Source organism: Leptonychotes weddellii, chromosome 8 (assembly GCF_054177405.1).
Source record: "Leptonychotes weddellii isolate Sample4059 chromosome 8, ASM5417740v2, whole genome shotgun sequence".
NCBI lineage: Eukaryota > Metazoa > Chordata > Mammalia > Carnivora > Phocidae > Leptonychotes > Leptonychotes weddellii.
Window position 1 is genome coordinate 54,243,008 of NC_138376.1, and position 24,880 is coordinate 54,267,887.

The 24,880-nt window shown below is 41.7% G+C and overlaps 1 protein-coding gene and 1 non-coding gene across 3 annotated transcripts; one reads left to right on the forward strand and one right to left on the reverse strand.

The window, feature by feature from the left end:
* Window positions 1-5,936: 5,936 nt before the first annotated feature.
* CGAS (cyclic GMP-AMP synthase) lies at window positions 5,937-23,646 on the reverse strand. Of its 2 annotated transcripts, none has more exons than XM_081828540.1 (3): window positions 22,813-23,645; window positions 14,454-14,673; window positions 5,937-9,149 (listed from the first exon to the last, which is right to left on the reverse strand). In XM_081828540.1, exons 1-3 carry the CDS (start codon window positions 23,461-23,463, stop codon window positions 8,872-8,874), a joined length of 1,149 nt encoding a protein of 382 aa, XP_081684666.1. In that variant the 5' UTR covers window positions 23,464-23,645; the 3' UTR covers window positions 5,937-8,871. The 2 variants fall into 2 exon arrangements, with proteins under 2 accessions (XP_081684666.1, XP_081684667.1); XM_081828541.1 differs by having other exon boundaries at window positions 8,907-14,360; window positions 22,813-23,646.
* Window positions 14,264-14,366, forward strand: LOC115937435 (small nucleolar RNA U13). The gene has a single exon (XR_004072731.1). It is a non-coding gene; the product is annotated as a small nucleolar RNA U13 (small nucleolar RNA).
* Window positions 23,647-24,880: the final 1,234 nt, after the last annotated feature.

The following is a 24,880-nucleotide window of genomic DNA, read 5'->3' on the forward strand; positions in this document are numbered from 1 at the left end:
GGCTGTTGTGAATCTTTTGTTCAGAACACCATCTCAGCATTATTGACTTTTCTTTCTTTTTTTTTTAAGATTTTATTTATTTATTTGTCAAAGAGAGAGAGTACAAGCAGGGTGGGTAGCAGGCTCCCTGCTGAGCAAGGGCCCCATGCATGCATGTGGGACTCCATCCCAGGACTCTGGGATCATGACTGAGCTGAAGGCAGATGTTTAACCATCTGAGCCACCCTGGGCCTCTCAATTAGGACTCCAGTCTGTTTCCACCAGATTCCCCGGCTGATGAGGTTGGCTGCTGCAAGTACCTGATTTGATGTAATTTTGCCTTCTTTTCTTTTCTTTTTTTTTTTAAAGATTTTATTTATTTATTTGAGAGAGAGAGAGCACAAGAGGGGGGAGGGTCAGAGGAAGAAGCAGACTCCCTGCTAAGCAGGGAGCCCGATGGGGGACTCGATCCCGGGACTCCAGGATCATGACCTGAGCCGAAGGCAGTCGCTTAACCAACTGAGCCACCCAGACACCCCGTTGCCTTATTTTCATTTATTGCCTACTATTACCTTCATCTATGTGTAGATTCCTTTCCTCTCCTGTTTCTATTAGGTTTTGTTTTGTTTTTTATAAGATTTTATTTATTTGACAGAGAGACACAGCGAGAGAGGGAACACAAGCAGGGGGAGTGGGAGAGGGAGAAGCAGGCTTCCCGCGGAGCAGGGAGCCCGATGCAGGGCTCGATCCCAGGACCCTGGGATCATGACCTGAGCCGAAGGCAGACGCTTAACGACTGAGCCACCCAGGCGCCCCTCTATTAGGTTTTATAATAATAAAGTTTTCTTTCCTTTTCGGAACCAAAACACAGCAGTTGTGAATCTTCTGTGCAGAACAGTGGTTTAGTCTGTTAAGTGTCTGACTCACGATTTCGCCTCAGGTCATGATCTCCTGGGCTGTGGGATTAAGCCCCACACGGGGCTCCACACTCAGTGGAGGGTCTGCTTGAGAGTCTCTCTCTCCTTTGGCCTCTCCCCCCACTCTCTCTCTAAAATAAATAAATAAATCTTTAAAAAAATAAAATAAAACAAGTGATCTGAAGCAGACAATGGGCTGAGATAGGAAAAAATGGTGGGGAGCGGCAGGGAGCTATTAATATAGTTAGCCATAATAAGATGTAGTACCTTTTATATATTGTTAAGTTCAGTTTTTTAAATATTTTGTTTCAATAATAATTTAAATCAATTGATTCAAATTTTATGTTCATTGTTTTTATACCATCCTTGCAAGTTTTGGTATTCATGTAAAATGAACAAGGAAACATTTCCTTTTTTTCTATTCCTTGGGAGATTTTATATAAGAATAAAATGATTTCTGACCCTTCTCCCCAAGTTTACCCTGGCTAGCTCTTTGACATTCTGACTGTTCTATTATCTAGTTGGTTTTATACCAGAAGTATATGATTGGTTTATAATTTAAAAATCAATCAATATACTCTGTATCATTAACAGAATACAGGAGAAACATATGATCATCTCAATCAAAGCAGGAAATGCAGCTAATAAAACTTAACATTCATTCATAATTTAAATAAAAAACATCTCTCAGTAATTTAAATCTGGATGGAAACTTGATAACAAAAGGTAGATTTAAAAAAACATAGCAACATAGGGGCACCTGGGTGGCTCAGTCGTTAAGCATCTGCCTTTGGCTCAGGTCATGATCCCAGGGTCCTGGGATCGAGCCCCACACCGGGCTCCCTGCTCAGCGGGAAGCCCGCTTCTCCCTCTCCCACTCCCCCTGCTTGTGTTCCAGCTCTCGCTGTCTCTCTCTCTCTGTCAAATAAATAAATAAAATCTTTAAAAAAATAAATAAAAATAAAAAAAGTAGCAACATAATATAAGGTAAAAAGTTGAGGTTTTTCCTTTGAAATTAGGAAGGCAGAGTGTTAGTTATCCCCATTTCCATTCAACATGGCCTGGTTATGCTAACAAGCACAGTGAGGGAAGAAAAAACAGGGACATAGCATTGGAAAGGGAGAAACAAAGCTATTATTATTGATAGATGATATAATTGGGTATGTAGAAAATACAAAAGAAGCTGGGTGTCAGGTAAGTGTAAGTTCAATATATTCTTCAATCTACTTTTGGTTTAAAACTTTTCATAATAGGGAGCCTGGGTGGCTCAGTCGGTTAAGCGTCTGCCTTTGGCTTGGGTCATAATCCCGGGGTCCTGGGATCGAGCCCCGCATTGGGCTCCCTGCTCAGTGGGGAGCCTGCTTCTCCCTCCCCTGCCCACTCATGCTCTCTCGCTATCTCTGTTGCTATCTCTGTCTCTCTCTCAAATAAATAAATAAAATCTTTAAAAAAATTAAAAAAACCTTTTCATAATAAAAATTTACAAGTGCCTATGAGTAAATCTAACAAAATACATATATAACTTTTTAAAAGATTTACTTATTTATTTGAGAGAGAGAGAGAGAGTTGGGGGAGGAACAGAGGGAGAGAATCCTCAAGCAGACTCCCACTGAGCATGGAGCCTGACACCAGGCTCAATCTCAGGACCCATGAGATCATGACCTGAGCCGAAATCAAGAGTCAGACGCTTAACAGACTGAGCCACCCAAGCGTCCCCAAAATACATACAAAACCTCTATGGAAGATTCTAAAACTTCACTGAGAAGTTTTAGAGGAAATCTTAATAAATGGAGATGTGCACCTGTATATGGATTGGAAGACTCATTATTGTAAATATATCAAGTCTCCCCAAATTTACCTATAGATTCAACGTACTCTCAATCAAAATTCCAAAAAAACATTTCTGTGGAACCTGACAACAAGATACCAAAATTTTTATGAAAATACAAAGGCTCGAGAATATCTAAAACAGGGACACCTGGGTGGCTCAGTCGGTTAAGCGGCTGCCTTCAGCTCAGGTCATGATCCCGGGGTCCTGGGATCGAGCCCCGCATCAGGCTCCCTGCTCAGTGGGGAGCCTGCTTCTCCCTCTGCCTGCCACCCCCCTGCTTGTGCTTTCTCTCTCTGACAAATAAATAAATAAAATCTTAAAAAAAAAAAAGAATATCTAAAACAGTCTTAAAGAAGGACAAAGTCGGAGAACCTGCCCTACCAGATACCAAGACTTACAAAGCTACATTATGTATGACAATATGGTATAGCACAAGGAGAGACAAAGGTTTTAATGTGATAGAATAAAGAGTTCAGTAATAGCTACACAATATATAGACAAGGAACTTATGGAGATGATAGCACTGAGCTAGGTGTACTCATGGCTACTGTATACACCCATTTATGAAATCCACTTATGTCATTCTAGAAAAGGAAAAACTATAGAGATCAGTGGTTTCCAGAGGTTTGGGATGGGGAGGGTTGGAAAAATGAAACACAGGGGGCTTTTTAAAGCAGTGAAGCTATTATTTAAGGGTAGATAAATGATACAATGCATCTGTCAAAACCAGAAGAACTCTATAGCACTGTGAACCTTAAGGTACGAAAACTTTTTTTTACGAAAACTTTGTTTTTTTTAAGATTTTATTTATTTATTTGACAGAGACTGAGAGAGCACAAGCAGGGGGAGCAGCAGACAGAGGGAGAAGCAGGCTCCCCAATGCTGGGCTCGATCCCAGGACCCCGGGATCATGACCTGAGCTGAAGGCAGCCGCTTAACCGACTGAGCCACCCAGACATTCCAAGGTATGAAAACTTCAGTCACTGGGAGGTCAAGTAAGCCCAGGAAATAATGCAGACTGGCAAAAGGGACTCTTTTAAACAGCCTCCCTGAAGGGGAGGGGTGGTGGTGGAAGCAAAAGGTGCTGACCTAAGTGACTTTGGAAATGTGTTCTCTAAGACTGAAAACAAAAGAAACTATACATAAGCACTGTACTCCAGTTGGTTTTGCTTCCCACAGGAAAATGGGTTTCATTCTGAATGTAATCGGTTTACGTTCTGAAACAACTACACGTATATACTATATACTGGAACTGAACAATTAAGTAAATAGGTGACAGACGCTGGGAGCCAGGTTTTTCACTGTCGGAATGAGAAGTGACTGATAGATAGCAAGGAGAGAAGTTTAGAATGATCCATGTGGTAATAGATTATAATTAGAGACATCGGTATGTACTCATGTATAACTTAATATAAAATATAAATACAGATGAGGGGTGCCTGGGTGGCTCAGTTGGTTAAGCGGCTGCCTTCGGCTCAGGTCGTGATCCCAGGGTCCTGGGATCGAGCCCCACATCGGGCTCCCTGCTCAGCAGAGAGCCTGCTTCTCCCTTTCCCTCTGCCTGCCGCTCTGCCTACTTATGCTCTCTATCTCTCTGTCAAATAAATAAATTTAAAAAAAAAATCTTAAAAAATATATATATAAATAAATCCAGGTGATTACATAGAAATATTTATAGACATGTGCATACACTGGGGTTACAATACGTAAACATAGTTCCTCGCTCTTTTAGCTGAGAGCAATGACACCTTAGTAGCAGAGCACACATAACACCCAGATCTTGGTTTCTAGTACATTTCCCAATAAAAGGATCCAGGGCTTCTTGGATAAATGGCTGATTCTAAGACTGAAGCTGGAAATACACAAGATGAGTCTGGAGCATCTTGTAGTGCCAGAAAGTAAGTTAGTGCTGAAAACAAAATCAACCTCCACCCCCAACTATGGGGTGTATGTCAAGGGATACAGGAGCCAACTGAAAGAACTCTCAAAGGCAAAAGCTAGAACAATTTAGGGGTGTCTGGGTGGCTCTGGTGGTTAAGTGGCTGCCTTCAGCTCAGGTCATGACCTTGGGGTCCAGGGATGAAGCTCCACATCAGGCTCTCTGCTTAGCGGGGAGTCTGCTTCTCCCTCTCTCTCTCTTTCTCTCTCAAGTAAATAAATAAAATCTTAAAAAAAAAAATGTAGAACAATTTAAGCAAGAATATAAAGCAGTACTGGGTTACAGCTCAACGTAAAAAATAAATATCCATGAGTCCTTACTGATATGACTGATTGAGTAAATAAATAAATGGGGGAGAAGAGACAATCTCCCATGCAGAAGAATTCCAAATAATTTATGTAAATATTCTGCTCTAAAAAGATGGAGCATAATTCCCCAATCCTTAAGTGTGAACTGTGCACTGTGACTTCCTTCCAAATAGAACAGTCTGAAAAAGAGTAGAAGGATTAACAGTGGAGAAACCTGACAAATGCTACCTCAGCCAGATGACCAAGGTCAACGACAGCAGTGCTGAGTCATGCTCATGGCATGTCCCCTTGATAGGATATGATGAGAATGGCATTACCACTGTGGTCCTCCGCCCCAAAACCCAGAACTCCACTTTAATTATAAGAAAAACATCAGACCCATATCACATGAGGGACATTCTACAAAAGACCTGACTGGTACTCCTCCAAACCATCAAGGGCATCAAAAATAAGGACACACTGAGAAACTGTTACAGTGAAGAGGAGCCTGAGGAGATGCAATGACTAAATGTAATGTGGCATCCTGGATAAGATCCTGGGATGGGAAAAGGGACATTAGGTAAAAACTAAGGAAATCTGAGTAAAGTATGGACTTTAGTTAATAATACTATTATCAGTATTTGTTCATTAATTGTGACAACGTAGCATATTAATGTAACGTGTTAATAGTAAGGAAATAAGTATGGGGTATATGGGAACTCCGTACGATCTTTTCAATTTTTCTGCAAATCTATAACTATTTTAAAGTTAAAAGTTTATTTTTTTTTTAAAAGATTTTTTATTTATTTGACAGAGAGAGACACAGCGAGAGAGGGAACACAAGCAGGGGGAGTGGGAGAGGGAGAAGCAGGCTTCCCGCCGAGCAGGGAGCCCGATGCGGGGCTCGATCCCAGGACTCCGGGATCATGACCTGAGCCGAAGGCAGACGCTTAACGACTGAGCCACCCAGGCGCCCCTAAAAGTTTATTTTAAAAAACTATATTATCATTTCTCACTTTTTGTATTATTGGCAAAAATTTCAAAGTTTAACGAGGGTTGTTGCTAAGACTGAGGGTGCAATCGGTCCTCTCGTACATTGGTGTGGGAATGCAAATTGTGTGATCCCTGTGGAGGCGATTCTGGCAATGTCTAGCAAAATTACGTATGGATTTACTCCTCGACTGGCTGTGAAGACAGACTGAAAAAAGGAATGGGTGCTACCTCCATTCAGAGCCACAGCTTTATATTCAAGATATCTTACTAAGTGATAAAAGGAAGGTGTACTTTTTATCTTAAAATATACGCATATATGTATTTACTTATACGAAAGGTAAATCAAAAACAAGAGCGTTTCCAACCAGGGAAGGAGAGAAGAATGAAGAGTGAGCATGAATGACAGCTGTGCTTCTCCAAGAATACCTTTTTCTGTAGCTTGGACATTGGAACCATGTGAATGCCTCATAAATTTATGAGACAAAATTAAATCAAAATTGAAAATTCAACATCTAAAATTTAAAACCATAATGAGGGGCGCCTGGGTGGCTCAGTGGGTTAAGCGTCTGCCTTCGGCTCAGGTCATGATCCCAGGGTCCTGGGATCAAGCTCCGCATCAGACTCCCTGCTCAGCGGGAAGCCTGCTTCTCCCTCTCCCTCTGCTCCCCTGATCTTGCTCTCTCTCTCTCTCAAATAAATAAATAAAATTTTATTTAAGAAAAACCATAATGAAACAAACAAACCTAACTATTTTGAGTTGGGTAGCTTAACCACCTGGAGAAATTTTTTCAAGTGGATTTAAGCTTGATATTTTGACTTTTTATCTTCAGAACAAAAGAACTACAGATAAATCTTAAACCGTTTTTTTTAAATTATACTCTTGATAATGATGCTGGTATTATTTTGAAATATGTAGAAATATTTTTAAAATTTTTAATTAATCAAATGATTTCTATTTTTAAAAATATAGCTTGTGAGACCAGAAAATTTATAGTAAAATGTTTGGAAAGAGAAAAACTAAAATAGGTGTTATACATGCCTGCAATGTAGTATAAGTACTTTCACTGCTAATATGCCCCTCTGTTCAGTCATTTGGATAGAGATGGGGGGGGGGGGCTTGCCTGAATACAGATAACCTAGAATGATAGGAGAACAGCCAAAGGTAACAGAGAGCAAATACAGGCTGAGCACCCATCACCAGCCTCCACTTTCATCTTAATGCAAGGACGTGAAGAACTACCCAATCACACTGGCCTCTGTATGGCCACAGGGCCTCTGAAGGACTCTCTCATCCCTAATCTGATTTATCTCCCAGTCTTGCCCAGGGCAGTCGGTGGTAGACTAACAAGCTGGTGGTATGGGTCCTGTTAAGATTTCTGCATTACATACAGTGAGGGTTTCTTGGGATAGCCATTCTAGAAATTATTCAGTGGTGGCAACCCCTTTGCAGAAAGCTATGTTCCTTTTCTAAAATTATGAATAATGATATTTGTAATTCTCTCTTAACAGAAAATGGCTCCTATATATGTGCAATATAAAAAGTTATGATGTGTCTACAAAACACAAGCCATCAAACTAAGCATGATTGACTAATTCCAGGATTTGTTCAGCAATACTAATTTGTAACTTGGTTCCTACGTTTCATGGTGTCCTCCAATATCCCTGGAATCGAGCTGTAGTAGGTACCAAAAGTCCTTAATTTATGAGAGAAAAATAAAATAATCAGCTAAACTGATTTTAGCTGTTGTATCTGTAGACTAACTCAGAACTTGAATGTTACCCAAGAGCACCACTTGAAAACCTGTCCTCAGCAGTCAGGCAGAGTACACAGGTGAGAAGACCAACTGCAGCTGAAGCTGCAAAGGTCTGCTAGCTGCATGGGGCACAGAGGAAGGGGAAGAAGGAAAGAAAGGAGTATGGCTGGGAATGAGAATCTAGGCTCTGATGATAACATTAATTATAACTGCCTGTACTAAACTGGAGATTCTACACACACCGTCTCATTTTTATCTTCCCAGAAACTTTTTCTCTTTTCTTTGTTTTTTTTTTAAATTTATTCATTTGAGAGAGAAAGAAAGCGAGAGCGCGAGGGAGGGACAGAGGGAGAGGGAAAGAGAGACTCCTCAAGCAGACTCCCCACTGAGCTCGGAGCTGGATCCCAGGACCCTGAGATCATGACCTGAGCTGAAACCAGGAGTCAGCCACTTAACCAACTGAGCCACCCCCAGAAACTTTCAAGTAGCTTTGATTAAACCAGTATAGAGATGAGCAAACAGGTTTAGAGAGGCTTGATTAACTAGCCCAAGATCACACATCTAGTAGAAGAAGAAGCCTCAGGATTCAGATCCAGGGTAGTCTGACTCCATGGCCAGTACTGCCCTTCTCTACTGAAAACAAACAAGCAAAAAATAACATTCAAATGGGGGTTAGCAGACATTTGAAATCTGAGTATTTGATACTACTACTACAACTATGCCTTTTTCAATTCCATTCCTCACCAAACTCCCATCTTATAGTCTATTTAGCCTCATGGCTCTTGATAAGCCAATAGCACTAGCTACTGTTTTAGTATATAATATTAACAACCCTTGGGGTGCTTGGCTGGCTCAGTGGTTAGAGCCTGTGACTCTTGATCTTGGGGTAGTGAGTTCAAGCCCCATGTTGGGCATAGAGCTTACTTTTTATTTTTTTTAAGATTTTATTAGTTATTTGAGAGAGAAAGAGAGAAAGAGCACGAGCAGGGGGAAGGGCAGAAGGACAAGCAGACTTTCCACTGAGCGGGGAGCCCAATGTGGGGCTTAATCCCAGGACCCTGGGATCATGACCCGAGCTGAAGGCAGACACTCAACTGACCGAGCCACCCAGGTGCCCCCATAGAACTTACTTTAAAAAGAAAAAAGAAAAAAAAAAAGGCAGACCATTCTTTTATGTCTTTAAGTTAACCTTCCCATTCAAGATACCTTGAAAACCATTTCCTTCCTTTGCATGCTTGGGTACCAGGTAAAATGGCTGTCGTCTTAAATTGGTTTTAACTTTTGTCCCAAGCCACTGACTGATGGGCAGTCCTTCCTGGGTGCTAGCAGGCCAGCTGCTTTTTGACTCCAAAGCCAGGATTATATCCACAGATATTTCTCTAGGTTTTCTAATAAGAAGTGTTACAGCAGGGCTCCCCCTCTTCTTCCTCTGCATAATGACATCTGTATCTGTTTAAACGCATAAAAAGGGAAGACAGCATTTATCAATCCAATTTTCCGCGAAAATAATACATCCGTCATTGGAGATATATAAAGTGCTAAGTGTAAGGTGAAGTGAGTTCTAAAGTAGAAACTGACCCCAAAAGCAAAGTGTTTTTCCCCACTTAACCAATATTTATCAATACCTACCATAGGGAAGCATTGTCAAAATTCTGTCTGGTATAAATGATGAGGAGCCCCTGAAGACTTTGAGCTTTGGGAGTATTGTGATTAAATTTTCACTTAAATGTATGGAGGGAAGCCTGGGGAAAAGAGCAGATGAGTGGCAGGGAGGAGGCAGGCAATTGAGAAGACCACAGCAACAGTCCAACCCAGAAGGGTGTGTGCGAGCGGCACCACAGAGGCAGGGGGCATGAAGACAGAGGGAGCAATCCATGTTCCCTGCGGCATTATTCACAACAGCCAAGACATGCAACAACCTATGTGTCAATGCATGGATGAATGGATACAGAAACTATGGTAACCATACACAATGGAATACCATTCAGCCTTAACTCAGAATATCCTGCCATCTGTGACAACATGGATGGATCTGGAGGACATTATACTAAGTGAAATAAGCTAGATGCAGAAAGGCAAATACTGCATGACCTCACTTTTATGTGGAATCTAAAAAAGCAGAATACATAGGAGCAGAGGGTAGGATGGTAGTTACCGGGGGTGGGGAGGTGAGGGAAATGGGGGGATGTTAGTCAAAGGGCACAGAGTTACAGTTATGTAGGATGAGTAAGTATAGAAATCTAATGTATAGCATGATGACTGTCATTAATACTACTACACTGAACACTGGAAGTGAGCTCAGAGAGTAGATTTTTGGTACTCTCACCACACACACAAAAGGCAACTATGTGAGAAGGTATGTTAATCTGCTTACTGTGGTAATCACTTCACTACGTATATGTATATCAGAACAGCATGTTGTACACCTTAAATACAGCTGACCCTGGAACAAGATGGGTTTGAAATGTGCAGGTCCACTTAAATGCAGATTTTTCTGGTAAATATAGTACAGTCCTGTAAACATATTTTCTCTTCCTTATGATTTTCTAAGTTTTTAAATTCCAGTTAGTTAACATGCAGTGTAATGTTAGTTTCAGGTGTACAATATAGTTATTCAACACTTCCATACAACACCCTGTGCTCATCATGACAAGTGCATTCCTTAATCCCCAACACCTGTTTAATCCATCCCTCCCCCCACCTCTCTTCTGGTAACCATCAGTTTGTTCTCTGTAGCTAAGAGTCTGTTTCTTTTTGTCCCTTTGCTCCTTATTTTGTTCCTTAAATTCCACACATGAGTGTGATCATATGATATTTGTCTTTCTCTGACGGACTTATTTCCCTTAGCATTATACTCTCTAGCTCAATCCATGTGATTGCAAATGGCAAGATTTCATTCTTTTTTATGGCTAAATAATATCCCATTGTATATATAAATAAATATATATACACTTATAATAATATACATTATATATATATATATATACATATATATACATGCACCACATCTTTATCCATTCATCAGTCATTAGACACTTGGGCTGCTTCCATATCTTGGCTACTGTATATAATACCTCTATAAACATAGGGGTGCATGCATCCCTTTGAATTAGTGTTCTTGTATTCTTTGGGTAAATACCCGGTAGTGCGATTGCTGAATTATAAGGTAGTTCTATTTCTAACTTTTTGAGGAACCTCCATATTGTTTTCCAGAGTGGCCATACCAGTTTGTATTCCCACCAACAGTGCACAAGGGTTCCTTTTTCTCCACATCCTTGCCAACACTTGTTGTTTCTTGTGTTTTTGATTTCAGCCATTTTGACAGGTGTGAGGGATCTCTTACTGTAGTTTTGATTTGCATTTCTCTGATGTTGTCATGATAAACATCTTTTCATGTATCTCTTGGCCATCTGCATGTCTTCTTTGGAGAAATATTGTTCATGTCTTCTGCCCATTTTTTAATTGAATTATTTGTCTTTTCTGGTGTTGAGTTTAATAAGTTCTTTATAGATCTTGGATACTAACCTTTATTGGATATGTCATTTGCAAATCTCTTCTCCCATTCAGTAGATTGTCTTTTAGTTCTGTTGATTGTTTCCTTTGCTGTGCAGAAACTTTTTTTTTTTTAAAGATTTTATTTATTTATTTGAGAGAGAATGAGAGAGAGCACATGAGAGGGGGGAGGGCCAGAGGGAGAAGCAGACTCCCCGCCGAGCAGGGAGCCCGATGCGGGACTCGATCCAGGGACTCCAGGATCATGACCTGAGCCGAAGGCAGTTGCTTAACCAACTGAGCCACCCAGGCGCCCTGTGCAGAAACTTTTTATTTTGATGTAGTCACTCCTTAGATTTTAACATTTTTTCTCTAGTTTACTTTATTTTAAGAATATAGTATATAATACATAGAACATACAAAATTTGTGTTAATCAACTGTTTATGTTATCCGTGGGGCTTCCAGTCAACAGGAGGCTCTTAATGGTTAAGTTTTGTTAAGTTATACACAGATTTTCAACTATGTGGGGAGGTTGGTGCCCCTAACTACCCTGTTGTTCAAGGAACAACTGTACAGTTTTTATTTTTTTTTAAAAGACACAAGTAGCAGAAATGAGAACAATTAAAGAGGTCCAAATCAACAAAACTGGTAGATGGACTGAATCTGTAAGGTAAGAAAGAAGGTAAAAGTCTGAAATGCCATCCCAGGATTTTGACCTGGGAAATGGTTGATGTTGATTTGATTCTTCAATATGGAATAATCAGAAGGAAGAAAGATTGGGCTGAGATGCACTTCATTTTAGACATACTGAGCTCTAGGTGTGTGGAAGATACCCAAGTGAAGATGGCCATAGGATAGGTGGCTGTGGTGGCCAGAAATTTGGGAAAGGAGTATAGAGGAGAGATACTGGCTTTGGTATTGGGAGGTGTACAAGCAGTAGCTAAAGACCGCTCCCAGATAAGACTTCTGGAAGGGACCACAGTGAGAGAGAAGATAGGGGACAAAGGAGAAAATCCTAGAGAACGCCCTCATTTTCTTATTACTAAATTGGCAAAACCCACTTCTTACCCATGATATCCTTCTACCCTCCTATTCCTAGTAAGAAGTGTCCATCTAGGGGTGCCTGGGTGGCTCAGTCGTTAGGCGTCTGCCTTCAGCTCCGGTCATGATCCCGGGGTCCTGGGATTGAGCCCCATATCGGGCTCCCTGCTCGGTGGGAAGCCTGCTTCTCCCTCTCCCACTCCCCCTGCTTGTGTTCCCTCTCTCACTGTGTCTCTCTCTGTCAAATAAATAAAATCTTTAGGGAAAAAAAAAAAAAAAGAAGTGTCCATCTACCTTTCAAAGGCCACCCCTGCACATGGTGTCTGGATTCCTTCCTTCTCACCTTCTTAAGCAGCTTGTTTCTTCAATTGTTCCCTCTCTCATCATCAGTGGCTGCCCCCTCCCTACTGGATCATTCCTATCTGTATACAAAGGGTTCCAGTATTTCTCATTCTAAAATATACCTCTCTCTTGACCCCACCCTGCCTCTTCCCCACACTGACCCATCTTTCTGTGTCCTTTACAGCGGAGACTTTGTAAAGATATGCCTACACATGCTGTCTTTACTGCTTCCCTGCCCTTTGTCTCTTGTGTGCTCAGGACCCCACTGGAACTGCTAAGTCAAAGTTACCAAAAAAACCCACAAAACTGTAGACCAAATCCAGTAGTTTCTGGACATCAGTAGCACTCTATACACTGACCGCTCATTCTGAAAAACACTTAGTCTCCTTATGCTCCTTCTCTTCTTCCCAACCCCTAATGGGATCCTCTTCTTACCACTCTACTTAACACTACAACTCCCCCTCCCCCATCCTATCCCCAACACTCTTGATCCCTCTCACTTTGCTATACTTTTTCATCATAAAACTTACTACTTTCTAGTATATAAGATAATTATGGTTTCCATTTGTTATTAATTGTATGTCTGCCCTTATATAACTATAAGGTACAGAAGGGTGAAGGTCCTCATCTCTTTATTCATTACTGTATCCCAAACACCTAGAACATCTGGCACATTAGATGATCGATGGGTACTGATTCATGAATAAATGAATCAACCCTCTGCCTACGTGGTCTCATCCATTATCAATGCCATTTATATGTTTACATACAGCCCAAACATATCCTCTGAACTTCAAACCCATATCCAATAACAGACTTGACATACTCACTTCAGTGTATCACAGGAATCTCTAACTTAAAATATCCAAAGCCAAACTCCTCTAATTCATACCTTAAAATACATTCCTCTTCAGTCTTTCCCATCTTAGAAAATGGTACAATCAATCCACAGAGGTGCTCAGTTAGCAGACTGGAGGCCTTCTTTAATTCAGTCCTTTCTCTCCACCCCTACAGTTAATCCAGAAGTAAGCACTGCTACAAGCTTGGATATGTCTGCTTCTCTCCATCCCCACCTCCATGTAAGCCACCACTATCTTTCACCTGAATTACTTCAATATTTTCCTTTTTCTTTCCTTTCTCTTATTTGTCTTTTTAGAATATATTCTCCAGAGAAGCCAGAGTAAACTTCTAAAAATACAAAGCCAACCATTAGTCCTTAATTAAAACATGAATGAACATGAAATCAATCTGAATTCATTTCCAGGATCTACAAGTCCTTGCACAGTCTGGCCCCTGGCCACCTCTTCAACTTCATTTCATGTCACTCTTCCCCTTGTCCACACAGGCCTCTTTTTGTTCCTTGAGCTTGCCAAGCTCTTTTCCGCCTTGGGGTCTTACTCCACCCCAATTGCTACTACTTCTCCCAGTTCATTCCCTTCAGAGCACGCAGTGCAATTTGTGTTTACAAGCTTCAAGAGGCGATCCCAGTGATTTTATGCAACCACCTGTACCCAGTGGCATAAGGCAGCTGTCCAGTGAATATTCAATGGAGGCCAAAATAGAACTAATCAACATTTAGGAAGAATGCCAAGAAATTCCAGTAAACTAAAATCAGGAGTGAAGAGTTGTTTCTAGGACGTAGCGATCAACAGTCTGCTGCAGAGAGGTCAAGAAAGATCAGAAGAGGATCCTTTTGTAGTTCATAAGTGTGAGGATCGGGTATTCACGTTGTTGTGTGACATACGCCTCCCTCAACCCTGTTAGGACCTCGGCACTTTACCTGTCTGATGTGGAAAGAAAAAGATCAGGAGAGGAGTGTACATTGGCAATTAATAGGGATGATTAGAACTTTAAGAATCAACAGTCAAAACTCTTACCTTGAATGTTTTTAATTTCTTCCTTAATGATCTTCCTAAACTTGAACAGCATCTTAGAAGCTGATAATATTTCGTCTTCTAAAAACTGACTCAGAGGATTTCCTTTGGGATTTCTTTTGAACTTCACAAAGTAATAAGCACCACTGTTGCAATATTCTTCTGGCTGAATTCTGGGGACCTCCAGTTTGAACATTATATCAAATTCATTAGGAGCAGAAATCTAAGAAATAGTAAAAATAGCACTGAAATGTTGGTTTGCGAATATTTTCCAAGCAACTGAAATTTTTTTCTTGAAATGTCCACTTAACACCCTACTTTGAAAAGCAAGATTCCTGGGGTACCTGGGTGGCTCAGTCATTAAGTGTCTGCCTTTGGCTCAGGTCATGATCCCAGGGTCCTGGGATTGAGGCCCGCATTGGGCTCCTTGCTCTGCTGGAAGCCTGCTTCCCCATCTCCCACACCCCCTCCCCCACACCCCCTCCCCCTCTCCCACACCACTCTTCCACTGCCCCTCTCCCACTCCCCCCCACTCCCCTGTCTTCCACTCCCCTGTCTCCCACTCCCCCATCTCCCATTCCCCTGTCTCCCACTCCCCCTGCTTGTGTTCCCTCTCTTGCTGTGTCTCTCTGTCAAACAAATAGATAAAATCTTAAAAAAGAAAAGCAAGATTCCTAAGATTTATATCCTCTGGAAGTGGGATTAGTGGAACTAGGAGAGTATTATTGTTTTGATTTGTAGGTTCCACACTCTTTTTTTTTAACCAAGAGTATGCATTATTTTTATAATTTAGAACAATTTTAAATATCATGCAAGCTTTTAAAATCTGCACCAGCTTTTTTCTGAATTTAAAACTTAATAAAATTAGGGTGCCTGGGTGGCTCAGTCATTAAGCATCTGCCTTCTGTCAAATAAATGGATAAAATCTTAAAAAAAAAAAACTTAATAAAATTAAAAACCAGTAAGGTGCTATCTTTTTTGTCACAAGATACTGCAGCCACCCTTCTGTCACAATGGTCTAAAAAAATGTGCGTAGTCATGGCTGGCTAGTTGAGCAAAGGCCACCTTGTTAGAGCTGCTGGTCACCCAAGTAACTGTGAGTGCCAAGTCATGAACTACATTAGTGTCTTTGAACCACAGCATTTTAGGAGCTTCAAAGAATCATTTTCATCCTCACAATAATAATATATGAATCAGCAATCAAAAATGATTATTTTTCTTATATTAAAAATAGCACAGGGCACCTGGGTGGCTCAGTAGGTTAAGCAACTGCCTTCAGCTCAGGTCATGATGCCGGGATCCTGGGATCGAATCCCACATCGGGCTCCCCCTGCTCTCTGGGGAGCCTGCTTCTCCCTCTGCCTCTGCCTGCCACTTCCCCTCCTTGTGCTCTCTTTCTCTCTCTGTCAAATAAATAAAATCTTTAAAAATAAATAAATAAATATTAAAAATAGCACAAATCTTTCATTAGTCAGGAGCATGCTTCAAGTACAGCTATTGGACTGTACTGTTCAACAGGGTACCTAGTAGCTATATATGTCTACTGACCATATGAAATGTGGCTAGTCCAAATTGAGATGTACCATGCTGTATATGTATATTGAATTGTGTCCTCCCAAAATTCATATATTGAAGCCCTAACCCCAAAAGTGACTGTATTTGGAGACAGGGCTTTTAGACGGTTAAATGAGATCATGAGGGCAGGGTGCTAATCTGATAGGACTGGTGGGAGGAGAAGGAAGAGGAAGAGAAGGAGAAGAAGGGAGATCCCTTTCTCTGCCCACATGCACTGAGGAATAAAGTGAGGATACAAGGAGAAGGTGGCTGTCTACAAGCAAGGAAGAGAGTCCTCATCCAAACCTAACCATGCTGGCACTATGACCTTGGACTTTCAGCCTCCAGAACTCTGAGGAAATAAATTTGTGTTGTTTAAGCCACCCAGTTTATGGTGTTTTTGTTATGGCAGCCTGAGCTGACTCGGGTATACTATGAGAGTCGAACACTTGGGAGTGACGTCAGTGGGAATGAAGTAAGAGTCTCTGAAAATTCACTCTTCCGCATAAGCAAGAAGAACATGGACCAGATTAGTCAATTCAACTTCTTCAGATCTGTATATTAACCAAGAGCTTGCAACAATCCAAGGAGGATTTATTCCAGAAAAATGGCTGAATCCCAATAGGAACTGTGAGCTTTGTGGGCACTGCCCTATTCTCACCCCCAGAGCACAGAAGATTCTCATTCCCATTCCCTCTCAGAAACCCTCCACTGAGAGTAGCTACTATTCTGACTTCTTACACCATAGATTAGGCTCACCTGTTTGGAAACACCATATAAACTGAATCATATAAAATGTATTCTATTACATCTGACTTCTTTTGTTTAACATTACGTTTGTGAGATTCATGCATATTGTTATGTGTACTGGTAGTTTGTTCTTTTTCATCTTATGCAGTATTCTACTGGATTGATGAAATATATCAGAATACATTTACTTATTTTGTTATTGAGTATTTGGGTTAACAGTCAAAACTGTTCTGAGCACTCTTATATATGCCTTTTGGTGGACATAAGCACTCATTTCTTTTGTGTATGTACCTAGGAGTAGAACTGCTGGACCACAAAATAAGCATATCTTTAACTTTAGAAGAAACTGTCAATTTTCTAAAGAGGTTATACCAACCTATCCTCTCTTCATCAAGTAAGGGTGTTTCAGTTGCTCCACATCTTCTCCTAAGATGGAATTGTCAAGCCTTTTAAAATTTTAGCCATTCTAGTGGATAGATGTGTGGTAGAATCTCATCATGATTTTAATTTACATTTTCCTGACGATTAATGATGTTGAACACGTTTATTGTTATTGGATTATATACTAAAGCATCTATTCAAGTCTTTGCCCAATGTTAAGTTGGTTTGTCTTTTTCTTATTGATTTGTACTAGTCCTTTGTCAAATATACATATTGAGAGTAACTTCTTCCAGGCTGTGGCTTGCATTTTCATTCTCTCAATGGTGAGAAGAAATTCAATTCTAATGAAGTCCAATTTATCTATTTTTATGGTTAGCAATCTTAGTGTCCTATTTAAGAAATATTTGTACATCCCATTGTTATGAAGATACTCTTCTATGCTTTCTTCTAGGAGCTTTGTTGTTTTACCCTTCATCTTTAGGTCTATTTTATATCTTGAATTAATTTTTGTGTATGACGTGTGGTAGGTGGGTGTCACAGATATCCAACTGATCCAGTATCGATATTGAAAAAACCATCTTTCTCCCACTGAATTACACTATTGCATATATTTTGTACTGAATTGAATTATATATGCAGGTCTGTCTCTGGACTTCCTACACAATTGGCTTATTTGTCTATCATTGCACCAATAATAACTGCTTAATTAGTGTAGCTTTATAGTAAGTCTTGCTCTTTGATAGGGTAAGTCCTCCAACATTTTCTCCTTTAGAATTGCCTTTTATTCTAGGTTCTTTGCATTTCATTTCATTTTCTTTTTTTTTTTTTAAAGATTTTATTTATTTATTTGACAGAGAGAGAGACAGTGAGAGAGGGAACACAAGCAGGGGGAGTGGGAAAGGGAGAAGCATGCATGGGACTCGATCCCAGGACCCTGAGATCATGACCTGAGCCGAAGGCAGTCGCTTAACCAACTGAGCCACCCAGGTGCCCCTTTCATTTCATTTCATTCCATTTCATTTTCATTTCTTTTCTTTTCATTTTTTTAAGTAGTCTTCATGCCCAGCGTGGAGCCCAACATGGGGCTTGGACCCAAGACCCTGAGATCAAGACCTGAGCTGAGATCAAGAGTCAGATGCTTAACCGACTGAGCCACTGAGGCAACCCCCCTTTACATTTTCATGTAAATCTTATAATTAGCTTGTTAATTTAAACAAAAAATTGATGGGATTTTGACTGAATTGCACTGAATCTATATAGATCAACTTGAGGAAAACTGAACATGATATAGATTTCCATTTATTTAGTCCATTTTCAAATTTACTCAGCAATGTTTTGAAATTTTTATCATCTTTAGCAAGATTTATTCCTAAATATTTGATGTTCTTGATGCTATTGTAAATGGCATTTTTACATTTCATTTACACTTTTTTGTTTTTAATATGTTGAAGTACTTTGGTTTTTGTTTACTGACTATGTATCCAGCAATCCTGCTAAATCCACCGATAACAGTTGAACAACACAGATTTGAATTGGGTGGGTCCACTTATACATGGTTTTTTTTTTTACAGTACAGTATTATAAATGTATTGTGACTTCCTTATGATTTTCTTAATAACATTTTCTTTTCCTTCTTACTTTATTGTAAAATACAGTATGTAATACATACAACAGACAAAGTATGTGTTACTGTTCATCAAAAAGTCAGTCAACACCAGGCTCTTAGTAGTTAAGGTTTTGGGGAGTCAAAAGTTATATGCAGGAAGCCTGGATGGCTCAGTCCGTGAAGCCTTCGGCTGGGGTCATGATCCCAGGGTCCTGGGATCGAGCCCCACGTAGGGCACCCTGCTCAGCAGGGAGCCTGCTTCTCCCTCTCACTCTGTCTACTGCTCCCCCTGCTTGTGCTCTCTCTTTCTCTGACAAATAAATAAATAAAATCTTTTAAAAATTAAAAAAAAGTTATATGCAGATTTTTGACTGCATGGATGGGGAAGGGTTGGTGCCCCTAGTCCCTGTGTTGTTCAAAGGCCAACTGTATTTCTAATAGTTTGTATAAAAATTCAATCAAGTCATCTGCATAAATAGGTTTTATTATTCCTTTTCTGATCTTACGCATTTTGTTTCTTTTTCCTGCCTTGTTACATGGGCTCTGTGTATTCCTTTACCTCCTCTTTTTTTGTTCAACATTATGATCATAAGATTCATTCACATTGTTGCATGTGGCTGTAGTTTATTTCTTTTCTTCACTGGTTAATGTACTACTGGCTAAAATCACTACAATTACTTGATTTCTATATAACCTTCCACTTAGCCCAAACTATATGATTGGTAAATTGCAAAGAGACAAAAAGAACATTATGGAATGGCAATTACACAGAGAATTTCTGTAAGAAATCTTCAAAATTTTCACCTAGAACTTGATAATATTACAATAAAATACATGAATAAAAATGTGTCAATGTGGAACTAAGTAAATAAATTATTGAGAGGTGTGTCTATCCTTTTTATCAGTTACAAAGAGTTTGGAATCTAATTTTGAAATCCAAGTGTATACATAACAGAAGAAAATACACCAAAATGATAACAGTGAATAAATAACATTTTCTTTTCCAGGAATAATATTGCTCTTCTATATGCTTTTCCTAACTTTCCAGGGACATCAACATGGAAAAGGGGCAAATATGGGAAAGGGTGAGAAAAGTGGTGGGGGGTGGGTAGCTGTGGGAGCCTGCTAGAAGATTAACTGCTGGAGCCAGGCAGTGAATCAACTCTACAATAAAAATGTATCAGTTTTAAAAATCAATATATGTTTTAAGTAAAACAAATTTCGTTCAATTTCTTCCATCAGTGTATGATTTTAAAAAAGAGGGGCACCTGGCTGGCTCAGTCAGAAGAGCACATGACTCTTCATCTCAGGGTTGTAATTCAAGCCCCACTTTGGGTGTGGAGACTACTTATGTAAGTTAAACTTTTTTTTTAAAAGATTTTATTTATTTATTTGACAGAGAGACACAGCGAGAGAGGGAACACAAGCAGGGGGAGTGGGAGAGGGAGAAGCAGGCTCCCCGCTGAGCAGGGAGCCCGATGCGGGGCTCGATCCCAGAACCCTGAGATCATGACCTGAGCCGAAGGCAGACTCTTAACGACTGAGCCACCCAGGCGCCCCAGTTAAACTTTTTTAAAAGTAAAAAATAAAAATAAAAAGAAGACTGGTTCTGGGGCACCTGGCCTGGCTCAGTCAATAGAGTATGCCCCCACTCTTTATCTCAGGGTCCTGAGTTCAAACCCCACTTTGGATGTGGAGCTTACTTAAAAAAAAAAAAAAAAAAGGAGACTGGTTCTGACTGGAAACTTCTTTAAACATCTTATTGTTCCTTCCAAATGACTGCACTGAATATTTATGTAATAAGAATCATACTTAAGCCAGACAATCTAATGAAAATTTTGCTCACTTGGCTTTCAAAATACTTTAGATGGAATTATATAGTCTTCAGTGCTAAAAAAGTTTAAGATTCAAAGACTGATACATACACTGTCTTTTTGGCAATAAATAAATATCACTGAGTCCACACCAATGAAATGGGGGGCTGTTTAGGCTACAATTTATGTAAAACATTCTGTGACAATAGAGTTTACAATCCAGGTGGCAAGCCAAAAGAAAAATATATGAAAGATGGGCGCCTGGGTGGCTCAGATGGTTAAGCATCTGTCTTCAGCTCAGGTCATGATCCCAGGGTCCTGGGATCAAGTCCCGCATCGGGCTCCCTGCTAGGCGGGGAGCCTGCTTCTCCCTCTGCCTCTCTCTCTCTCTGACTATGACAGCCTCTCTCTCTCTCTGACTATGACAGAATAAATAAATAAAACATTAAAAAATATATATATATATATGAAAGGTTTAATTTCCACTGAAAGCTACCAGGTTAAATGCTTATCATGGGAATGAAATCTGAATCTGCTACCCTGAGAAGGCAGAGGTCTTGAGAGAAATCACTCATCCTTTCTTCCTTTTTTTTTTTGTTTATTTATTTATTCATGAGAGTCAGAGAGAGAGATAGAGAGAGGCAGCAGCAGAGGGAGAAGCAGGCTCCCTGCCTAGCAGGGAGCCCGATGTGGGACTCGATCCCAGGACCCTGGGATCGTGACCTGAGCCGAAGGCAGACGCTTAAGCATCTGAGTCACCCAGGTGTCCCACTCATCCTTTCTTCTTGAGCACATTCATTCATTTGAATACTTGCTATGTGTTAAGGCTTAGAAATACAAAGATGCATAATATTTGGCCTGCTATCTTAAGAGTTTATAATTCTAAAAACCTAAATCTAGAGTTTAACAATCATTTACTTCTGAAGGAGAGCAGTTAATTGAATAAAGCCAATATGTAACATAAAATAAATTACGATCACCTAAATGCTATCAGCCTGTATTTCTGTTCATGCTACACCCAAGATTTTACAGATCTACTGGAGGTGCACAGCCCAGCCCTGAAAAAAACTGACAGATTAGGTGAAAACACAACTAAAGAAATCTGCCACTGGGGGCGCCCGGACAGCTCAGATGGTTAAGCGTCTGTCTTCAGCTCAGATAATGTTCTCAGGGCTCTGGGATCCAGCGGGCTCCCTGCTCAGCGGGAAGTCGGCTTCTCCCTCTCCCCCCACCGCCTCTTTCCCTCCCCCCACCCCCGGTTGTGCGCGCGCGCTCGATCTCTCTCTCTCTCATGAATAAATAAAATCTTTTTTTTTTTTAAGATTTTTTTTATTTGACAGAGAGACACAGTGAGAGAGGGAACACAAGCAGGGGGGGTGAGAGAGGGAGAAGCAGGCTTCCTGCCGATCAGGGAGCCCGATGCGGGGCTCGATCCCAGGACGCTGGGATCTTGACCTGAGCCGAAGGCAGACGCTTAACGACTGAGCCACCCAGGCGCCCCGAATAAATAAAATCTTAACAACAACAACAAAAAAGGCCACCACTGGTCAGGAAAGAATCTTCAGTCAGGAACCTGCTCCTAAATCTTCAATTCATACTGGAATGAAGACTTTAATAACTCAGTCACACACAAACAAACGGAGCCGTGGAATACATACCCTAAAACAATCACACTGTATGTGTATTTAGGAGGAACACTTTTTAGGATCTGTAGGAGATTTTTTCTTAATGTTTTAAAAAAATCACCCACTGTGAGGTTCCCAAGACATCTGTTAAAGAAACTGGGGAAAGAGGAAGTCCGCAGGGGTTGAGGGTACTGACTGAAGATGTTCTTCCTATAGAGTTTTTCCCATAGGAAAAATGTTCCTAGATACACTAATTTTGTGGAATTTTTCGCACTTAATTATCCAAGTCAGAACTTGACTAGGGCACACCAAGTATAGCACTGTTACAGAAACTCCATACAAATCTGCTTGCATGAATGAATCGATACACTTGAATTCCCCCCAACAGTAGTGTCTTGACAGTAGTTGGCAACCAATATTGGTTAGCTGTATGTTCGTTGGATGTATAGATGGATAAACGAACAACTGATCCTCTTTTTGGTTGGAACTATGTCACAGGCCAAGAGAACAAGAGTCTGGGTTACTTCCGAAGGGAAGTGAGGGACCGCGCGACCCGCGGGAGTTGGGACTATCGGGCAGGCTGGGGACAGGGGCAAGGGAGTCAGCGGGAGGAGAGGCGCGGGGCAGCTCACCTTCACGTGCTCGTAGTAACTTCCGGTGCGCAGCAGGGAGACACCTTTGAACTCGGACTCACAGCTCTGCAATCTCCGCAGCAGGTGGTCCACAACCCTGTTCACAATCTCCGCCGCCACTGAGATTTCCTGGCGCCTCAGCCTCAACTTTTCCAGCACAGCTCGGGGCTTCCAGGCGCCAGGCACCGCCCCCTTCTGCCTCAGACTCGACGCTGGAAGCAGCTGGCCGAGGCCGGAGACCTCCGTGGGCTCTGGCAAGTCTCTCTGCTCCTGAGCGGCGCGCGCGTCCCTCTCGCGGCGAGATCCAGTCCTGAGAAGGTGCGGCCCCGAGGCCGCAGGAGACGCCAGCTTCTCCGCCGGAACCGCCAGCCCCTCCACCACGTCTTCAGCGCCCAGAGGCGCCTTTTTGGCGCGGACTCTCCGCGCGCGCACCTGTGGTCTCTCCGTGGAGCCCGGGGCACTCTTCTTCCGCCGGGATCCAGATGCCCCGACTGGGCCGCACTTCTGTGCTTTGGGCCCGGCGGCCCCAAGGGCGGCCGAAGGTCCGCTGAGCTCCGCCCGGGGACCCTTCTCTCCTTGCGCCAGAACCATGGGGGCGGCGGCTCCGGCCTTCGTAGCTGTCCGCGTGGCATTTTCGCGCCGGGGATCCATGCTGGCGCTCTCTATTCCCCGAAAGAAGGAAGACTTGGCTTGGGGGAAGGCCACGGGAGGAGGAGCCGGCAGTGGCAGCGGGAAATGAAACTTAAATATCTGGCGGGAACGCAGGGACCGCGGCCGGGGAGCACGCGCCCAGGCGGAACGCTGGGAAGTCACGGGGAGTCACGACCCGGCCGCCAAGGGGCGGGCCGCCCATGGTGCCCGAGAGATGCTAACTTTCTCACCCTTCGGTGCACGTGACGTCGCCGGGCGGGGAAGCACACTGAATTCAACCAGAGGGCAGCAGAGAACACTCTAAAGGAGCTTTGAAAGCTTAACAGATTTGCGGGCATTCAGCCTAAAAGAATTTTGGGAAACTACGGAGCTTCTCCCACATTGAAGTTGACAGAGAAAAAAAAATTTTTTTTAAGACTTTATTTGGGTGGCTCAGTCGTTAAGCGTCTGCCTTCCGCTGGGGTCATGATCTCAGGGTCCTGGGATAGAGCCCCGCATCGGGCTCCCTGCTCAGTGGGAAGCCTGCTTCTCCCTCTCCCTCTCCCCCTGCTTGTGTTCCTTCTCCCACTGTGTCTCTCTGTCAAATAAATAAAAATATTTTTTAAAAAAGACTTTCTTTGAGAGCGAGAAAGAGAGAGAGAAGGGGGAGGGGCAGAGGGAGAGAGAGAGAAGCGGACTCCCTGCTGAGCACGGAGCCCCATGCAGGGCTCAATCCCAGGCTGAGACCATTACCTGAGCCTAAGGCACATGCTTAACTGACTTGAGCCACCCAGGCGCCCTGACAGAGAAATTTTTTAAGTGTAAGTTTAAGTAAGGGTACTTTTTTAATTAACGAGAAATAGAAAATGTCCAACTTTTACAAGGTGGAAATGAAATGAGGACTGACTGCAATTGGAATAAAGATTTCATTTTATTTGACTTTGTAAAAGCACATACAGTCTTAAATTGTGTAGAAGTTTTTTTTTTAAAGACTTAAAAAACATTATACACTTATTTGTCAGAAAGAGAGCACAAGCAGGGGGTGCAGCTAGCAGAGGGAGATGGAGAAGCAGTCTCCCACTGAGCAAGGAGCCCAATGCAGGGACTCAATCCCGGGACCTTGGAATCATGACCTGAGCCAAAGGCAGTTGCTTAACTGACTGAGCCACCCAGGTGTCCCTGTGTAGAAGTTCCTATCTGTGAGTTTTATCCATTGGTTCTCAAAAGCCCATCAAAAAATGGCACTTATATTTTAAATAATTCATGCTGTTTGGGCCCTTGTGATTCCAGAGTTCTCCATATAGGCTTTCAAATATCTATTTCTAAAGCCAATCCCTTTACAGAAATACATATTAGACAGGAAACCCCTGGGTTTAGATGCCTTGATTACTTTTTTTAAAAACCATCCTAACCATTTTTAGGTGTACAGTCCAGTGAC

What these genes read in the sequence shown, in the direction of transcription:
- CGAS (XM_081828540.1), bottom strand. Translation starts at nt 23,463, where the DNA reads ATGGATCCCCGGCGCGAAAATGCCACGCGGACAGCTACGAAGGCCGGA. An exon ending in GTTACTACGAGCACGTGAAG is followed by an intron (nt 14,674 to 22,812) that starts GTGAGCTGCCCC and finishes ACTATTTCTTAG; the next exon opens with ATTTCTGCTCCTAATGAATT. An exon ending in AGAAATTAAAAACATTCAAG is followed by an intron (nt 9,150 to 14,453) that starts GTAAGAGTTTTG and finishes GCGTTTAAACAG; the next exon opens with ATACAGATGTCATTATGCAG.